Source organism: Populus trichocarpa, chromosome 8, assembly GCF_000002775.5.
Source record: "Populus trichocarpa isolate Nisqually-1 chromosome 8, P.trichocarpa_v4.1, whole genome shotgun sequence".
NCBI lineage: Eukaryota > Viridiplantae > Streptophyta > Magnoliopsida > Malpighiales > Salicaceae > Populus > Populus trichocarpa.
The window spans coordinates 8,464,258-8,471,947 of NC_037292.2; the positions used below are offsets into that span (position 1 = coordinate 8,464,258).

General features: G+C 32.8%; 1 protein-coding gene across 3 annotated transcripts; it reads right to left on the bottom strand.

Moving 5' to 3' along the window:
• Window positions 1–253: 253 nt before the first annotated feature.
• On the bottom strand, window positions 254–3,425 carry LOC18101515 (homeobox-leucine zipper protein HOX3). Of its 3 annotated transcripts, none has more exons than XM_024606665.2 (4): window positions 3,146–3,425; window positions 2,692–2,840; window positions 2,510–2,589; window positions 254–786 (listed from the first exon to the last, which is right to left on the bottom strand). In XM_024606665.2, exons 1-4 carry the CDS (start codon window positions 3,231–3,233, stop codon window positions 450–452), a joined length of 654 nt encoding a protein of 217 aa, XP_024462433.2. In that variant the 5' UTR covers window positions 3,234–3,425; the 3' UTR covers window positions 254–449. The 3 variants fall into 3 exon arrangements, with proteins under 3 accessions (XP_024462433.2, XP_024462431.2, XP_024462430.2); XM_024606663.2 differs by having other exon boundaries at window positions 2,692–2,867; window positions 3,146–3,424; XM_024606662.2 differs by having other exon boundaries at window positions 2,692–2,885; window positions 3,146–3,419.
• Between the last annotated feature and the right edge of the window lie 4,265 nt (window positions 3,426–7,690).

Sequence of the window (7,690 nt, forward strand, 5' to 3'; positions counted from 1 at the left end):
TTTTCCTTCCACCTTGAATCATGACATTGTGGAAATTGAATAAAAATCAAATGTGCTTTCGAAAAGTATTTCCGCTAAGTGTTGTTCATGGGTACTTCTTGTAACACTCCATGAAGTTTCGTCTCTCCTCAATATACACTGGGACGCACAACGAGCCACTTAACACATACACAGTAATTATCAATTATGGAGATAAAGTAGTTGACTCTAAATTCCAATTAATCTGCGCACCCTTCCTATACTAAATCAAAAATGAAAAACCAAACAGCACTCAATTAGAAAAGGCATTAAAAAGATGAAAGTGCTAATTAACAAGTAAACTAATTATCCATGTAGATTAGATACCAGATACCGTAGTATCTATCTCATACATTTGGTGTAAACTAGTATGAACATTTCTCTAACCTATATTCGTTCATATCAAAGTAATCAATGATCATTATAGCTGACTAACAAGCCGCAGAAGATTGCCGAGATTGGAGTGCGGGTGTCCCAACTTTAGAGGACAAGGTGGCGGCTATTGTTGGGGTGGCCACAGCAGTGGTGGTGGTTTTGGTGGAGCCCTTGTCCAAGCCGGTGGTTGTCACACGCTCACAACTTGGACACATAGTAAGGGTGGATGCTGGAAGAGGTTCACAACTGTGAGGAGACATCACGGTTGGTGGACCCACCTTTAATGCCCTAAGCTCCTCTACTTCTCTTTGCAACCTTCTGTTTTGCTCGGTTAATGAACCAAACCATCTCTTCAAATACTCACACTCCATCTCTGTCTGCTTAAGCTTGCTCCTATCAGTGACCAGAAAAATGTGTTAATATTGCAAGACTGGTGCTAAATAATGCTTGATATTGCAATAAAACAATATGACAAAATGTTTGCTACTCCATTTTGTTCATGATCAGTTGGAGATGATCAGTTGTATATGTAATTAAAGAAATGCAAAAAAATTATAGTTTTTTGCAATTTTTCCTTTTTCCAACAAATAATTGCCAACAAAGGTGAGTTGGTAGGCATAATTAAGAGCTCGCATTAAAGTCATTGCCTGCTTCTCTGGGGTGTTCCTTAATGCTTTCTGATTATAACCATACATACAAGTTAGGCAGTTATTGTTGTATTCCATGTTGTTATCGTATTCATAAATGTTCGATTCAAGTTTTTTCATCTGTCTCATAAAGTATTTTAAGGTTTACGTTTCAGCACATATTTCATCTGTTCTAATATAACCAAAACAGCTTTAATTAAGAGATTAATGGAATTTACAGTTTTGGCTGCGTTTCTTTTGACTGATTAAATAGCAATGCATGGTAAGGAGAGCAAATCCTTAGCCTCGATCTCTTGATTTCGTTTAATAATTAATACATGCAAACAACAACAACAGGGGATATTTTATATTGCATGGCTAGTCTAGGAAAAGAATTATTAATAATGAGTCAAAGGAACACTTATTAGAGTTGTGATCAGACTAGCACACGAGGCCAAAGAACACATGCATCTTGATACCGACAAATCTTTTTATTCTCAATTTTGTGCAATGATCATTAGATGACAGCCATCATTATAGTAGTTCACAAAGGTGAGCTCATGAAATAACCCCATCATTAAGAGTTAATAAATTTGTAGAGCCACTTGTCGGTCACGTGTCTTCATTCTCAAACCGTATATATAGTATTGTAAAATTAAGTTTATTTGTATTTCCAATATCTTAGGGTTCTATGGCAAAAAACTAAAATACATAAGCTGACTTGCTGCTACAGATGTCATGTTACATGCATGTAGATGTCATTATTTCATAACTTGACATGTGAGCAGTAAGGGTCTGCATCTTCTGTTCATAGTTGGTATTAGAATAATTGTTTGTGCCCTTTTATAGGTAGTCGGCAGGAAGAAATATGCTTCCATTTTGGACCCTATTGATTCAGTTTTGCGCCAGCGTCCAATGATCCTTCCAGATATTTAATTTGCAGTGTGTGTGTGTGTCTATATATATATAACTACACGGTTTCATGTCTACTCCTGCCTTACTTTACTGGCATGTGAGCAATCCGTCATTTCAACGGCAGAAAAACTACGTTCTAACTTCTTTTACTCTATAATATAACGATGAAAAAGACAGATTAACCTCCCCAAACAGGTTTTTAAATGCGGTCAAAAAGTTTGATAATTTATGGTGTCTAATTCCTTTACTTTAGCCACGAAGATGATCAAAGAATTAAAGCATCTGAATTTATACTAATAACCAATATGGTACTGAGGTTATATTAATGTCCTCTACTAAGAAAATCCCAATACTGAAAGATCCTTTTCTTCTTTTTAATGATATATGATCAGTGCGATTTTATACGGTTAGATATAAAATTTGATCCAAATTATGTTCTGTTAACTTCGATATATATATATAATCATCAGTTTTAATTTTAACAACCAACACAATATATAGTGAAAAGAGAAAAAAAAGAATTTAATGTGTCAGCCAAGCCAAGCATGAAACAGTATGTATACAAGATAGAGTACCTGGCCCTCCGGTTTTGAAACCACACCTCAACTTGTCTAGGCCTCAGCTTCAATTGCAAAGCTAATGCTTCTTTTTGTCTCTGCATATATGAAAGAATAATTGAACTCCATAAATTAATCATAATTAATTCAGAAAACATAGTTATTTTACTATAAATAGAGAGATAGGAGTGTTTAGTTACAGGGTTTAAGGTGTGATGTTGCCTGAAACTTTCTTCAAGAAGGCGAGACTGTTCCTTAGAGAGACGGAGTTTTTTGCGAGGTGGGCCTCCATTAGTGCTTTCCTCTTCATCTTCCATGCCCGCAGTGATCCATTCTTCTTCTCCTGTTCCTGATGGTAGTTGGTTTATGTCCAAATCTTTCACGGCACAAACCTCTTCACCCAATTAATAATTCATCACCATCATTTTCATAAATCAAGAAAACAAAATTCCTTGGATTCAATCAATATCAGTAAAACCATGTAGTACTTATCATCATATTTGAGAAAAGAAAACATAAGGAAGAATTCTTTATTAAGAAAGCCGGCCATGCAAACAAAAACAAAGCTAAGAGATCATAGAACGTCATTTAAAAACAAAAGGTAAAAGATCTTGTAAGAGGGGAAGAAGGAGATAGGGGGGATTTTGGGCTTACCAGATGAAGGACAAGGAGGAGAAGAAGAGAAGCCAGGCATAGATATGGTCAACTCCAAGCTAGAAATGCTTGAGGGTGAAACCGCCATAGGAAAGAAAGCACACAAGAAGGGAGAGGAAGAAAAAGGCTGATTTTATAAGAGAGAAAAGGTTAAAGAAAGAGGGAGGAAGAGAATTAAAACAAAACAAAATGGAGGAGACAAAGCAGAATATGAAAAGGTGGAAGAGGTAAAGGTGAGCTCCGAAGGTCAAATAATACTAGCGAAGACGAAAAAGAAAAGGAGAAATTGAAAGATTGGTTTTGTTTTAATTGCTCCCTTTGGTTTTTCTTGGGCTAGGGTTTTTGACTGTGGTCGTCAAGTCAAAAAGTCAGACCCATCTGATTCGCGACACGTGGTAGACTGATTAGAGGAATTGGGTGTAGGAGAATAACCGGCAGGTTTTCTGTTTAAGTGATTGGAGGGGTAGAGTCTTGTTGTCGGTTCAAATGTCAGCTGTTGAAATGATTGGGAGCCTAGACTGGTGCTCTGAGCCCTGCTGCAGACACCATTACTTGGCAAGCCCATCTTGATCGACCTTTAGATTTTTTGAGTCTCTGACACCCCCTTGACAGGAAAATAAAATATAAAGAAAGATCCCATAACTTAATTCACCTTTTTTTTCTTGTGATTGAATCTGGGCCATTCATCCTTTATCATCAAGATGTAGATGTTTGAGTTTGACGAAGTTAGGTGGGGCACAAGCGGGAAGGATTGAGGGGCCAGATGCGAAATGGCATCGAGTGTTTAATACTAGTAAAGAATTCAATGCTGCTTTACCTGCTTAGATAACAGGTACACAGAGAAGATAGGAATCGTAACGCTTGTGAGTTGTGACATTTATGCAAAGAGAAGAAGGCATGATTCGGGGACAAGGAGTGTGGACAAGAGTCATTTATTATCTAGGAAGTTCATGTTTGTGTGAGAGTAACTGTGTCAACACAAACTTCGAACCACAAGGTGGTGTTATGGATTCTGTGGCACTTATTGTTGGCATATCGGTTAGTGAGAATTGATTTCATAGCTATTAATAGCTAGTTGTGTTCATGTTGGAAGTGGGGTTTCCTGTCTTGACTACCGTATTGATGAATGGGTCTGTACAAAGATTTAGCATATTCTAATTCCTGTGGAACAACAATCATAGCATATATTTTGTTCCAGTTTGTTTGGTGGAAAATATTTTTTTTTTTTAAAGTGAATTTTAAGAAAGTGAATTATTTTCTGATATTTGACAATGTAATGGAAAATAAGTTGGAAAACACTTTCCAGTATTTAGTTATATCATGAAAAATAAGTTGAAAATAACTTATTAATGTTTTATTTTTCTCAAGTTTATTAAAATAATGAGGAACAAATCTTACAAATTAAAAAATTGAATGAGAGTGAAATTGAAAAAAATATATAATTTCACAAATTATCTCAAATAAAATAAATAATAATTAAAATAATAGAGATCAAATCTAAAAAATAAAAAAATAAAAGATAAAGAAATTAAAATAATAATAATTAACATTTCATAAATTATTTCAAATAAAATAAGTAACAATCAAAAGAATGAGGATCAAATTTGATACATAAAAAATTTCAATAAAAAAATGATAAGGGAAAAGTAAATAACAATTATAAAAATGAGAACCAAAGTTAATATAAAAATTAAATTTTAAGAGATGAAATTGAAAAATAAATATTCAAAACAAAATATATATAGCAATCAAAAGTTTGAGGATCAAATTTGATATAATCAGCAAATAATATAACATTTCTAAATTTTTCACAACTTCTGGAAAGTATTTTCCGTCCAAATTTTTTAGAAAAATACTTTTCTGGAAATCAAGTTAAATTTTTCTTTAACTGAAAAATATTTTTTATTGACCAACTTTTCTAATAACAAACAAATATAAAAAAATTTAAAAAGTGATTTTTAAAAAAAATAAATTTCAGAAAACAAAGATGGTATCAGTGAAACTTTGCTTTCCAACGATTTCAAATCAATAGTTGTCATTTTAACAAGTTGCGGGTGTTCGAGCAAGAAAAGTCCCACATTAAATCGCAAACACTCAATACGGCACCCACAAATCTATGGGTGCTATATATATATATATATATATATATATATATATAGCATTAAAAATCGCACCCGCATGTCTACCGGAACTGTGTTTCGAAGAAATTGCCATAAATAAACTGATTTTTTAATTAGCTTTTACATACCAACTTCGTTAATATTAGCACACGGGTAAGCATTGTTCAACAGTCGTTTATTCAGTTGAATTTTATAAAGCACACGGGTAAGCATATATAGTTCAACATTCGTTTATTCAGGAGATTTACTTGGTTTATTTAGTTGATTAGATACACTCACGCTCGTAGCCAGTTTAAGTCAAGGGTCTTTTAAGCAATAGTTCAAGAATCTTACTTAATAAAAGACTCTAAAAATAATTTTATGAAATAAAAATTGTTTTTACTTAACAAAAGGCTTCAAGTATGAAATAAAAATTATTCAAGACCCCACTTATTATACATACATAAAACAAACTGATGATGCTCCAAAAAATCAGAATGCTAGGGAAATTACTTTTTGTCGTGTTTTGATGATGAATAATCACAAGTACATGTCAATCTTCTATTTTTCAAGATTGAGAATTCCAAAGGTTAGTGACAGGGACTGAATTTCCTACAAAAACAGTTTTTTGTGTAAATTTTAGGGACCATTCGATGACTAGGTTAGTGACTTTATTGTGAGGATTTGCAGTAAATGAGCATTAAATCATAAGAATAAGAATGTTTGTTCTTTGTTTATGTGTGATAAATATTGAAAGAAGTTGTAAGAGAGTGAAGAAGTCAAATCACAGGCACTTGGACTTGGCATGTATCCAAGCTCAAGGAGAATAAGTTGTAAGACTTGGCTTAAAGAGGGTTAGGTCTGGCAAGATGCTAGACCCATAAGTGTTTGGGCGTGGGACGCATTCGAGCCCAAGGAGATTAGGTCTCACAAGGTTTCAAGCCCACAAGAGCTTGAGCCTGGCGCTCAGCCAAGTCTAGGAGGATTGGGTCTGGCAAGGTGTCAGGCCTGCATGAGCTTAGGTCTAGCGCGCGTAGCCGAGCCTAGAGGGATTGAATCTCGTAAGGTACGAGATCCACATGTACTTGAACCTGACGTGTAACTTAACCTAAAGGGCTTGGGTCTGGCAAGGTGTTAAACCTACAAGCACATTGGGCACGTAGCTAAAAAGAAATGGTGATATCTTTGTCTAACCTTTTTATCCTAGGCCTTTCCTTTGCCGAGCTTCAAAAATATTTTAATAAAATATGTCAATCCATGAAAAATATTTCTTAAATATTTTTAAAGGCCTCATTTATAGTTTTTTCTAGGGCCCTCATTCACCTTAAATTGGATCTGCTCACCCTACGTCTCGGGCAGGTTATATATGTTTTAACATAAAAAAAATATTCAGACAATGATAGTGTTTTAACATAAATATTGAGACTCGGGTCAAATATATTCAATAACCTATGTTAATTTAATAATATGCTTATAAAAAGAATTCAATTACAATAATGAAAAAACTAAAAAAACACAATAATGACTAATAGAAAAAAATGAACGCTTGTCAATATTATAAAAAAATATCCTCAGAATATTCTTAAAAGATCCCAACAATCTTATTTTATTATATAAAAAAAATTGAATGAGAATGTGATAATCTTATAAAAAGATAAATAAAAAAAGTTATGAAGTTTGTTTACGAACAAATCAAACGCTGAAAGACGAATTGAGAAAAAAATCAATTTTTAAAGAGGACAAAAATACTTGACTCGATTCAGCATACCAAATTTAACGCCTAGTTGTGATATCAAGATAAATCTGTATAAATTTTTTTAAAAAAAATAATGAAAGGAAAAACTAAAAAAAAAATTCAAGTCAAACCGAGCTAACTCGACTAACCCACGATCCAGGATATGAGATCATGATAATCTAATAAAAGAAAAAAAATATAAAAATCATGAAGCTGAAGACCCAACAACTTAATGTTGAAAGATTCAAATGAAAGAAAAATCAATTATAAAAAAGACCTAAAAATATACCAAAGTCAAATCAGGCTAATTTTTAAAACTCATGACCCGGGTTATACTATAGAAAGCAAACACTAAAAAATCATAAAACAAAATTCTCAATCATCCATAATTAAAAAAATAAAATAGAGAGCAATATAAAAATAATGATCAAATATGATATAAAAATTAATTGAAATAAAATAACGAGGGACAAAATTGAAAAATAAGACAAAACAAGAAAATGATAAAAAAACCCCAAAAAATAACAATAAAAAGAACGAAGAACAAACATGATAGATAAAAAAAAATAAGAGAATGAAATTGAAAAATAATTTTAATTTTATAAATTATTTCAAATTAAACAAATAGTAATAAAAAAAATATAGATCAAATTTGAAGGGTTGTTTTAAAGAATTGAAAGGGGAGAGAAAATAATGAAAAAACAAGAAAAG

Coding starts and splice junctions, on each gene's coding strand:
- LOC18101515 (XM_024606662.2), bottom strand. CDS start 3,233: ATGGCGGTTTCACCCTCAAGCATTTCTAGCTTGGAGTTGACCATATCT. Junction 2,886..3,145: donor TCCTCCTTGTCCTTCATCTG/GTAAGCCCAAAA, acceptor AATTGGGTGAAG/AGGTTTGTGCCGTGAAAGAT. Junction 787..2,509: donor TTTCAAAACCGGAGGGCCAG/GTACTCTATCTT, acceptor GGTCACTGATAG/GAGCAAGCTTAAGCAGACAG.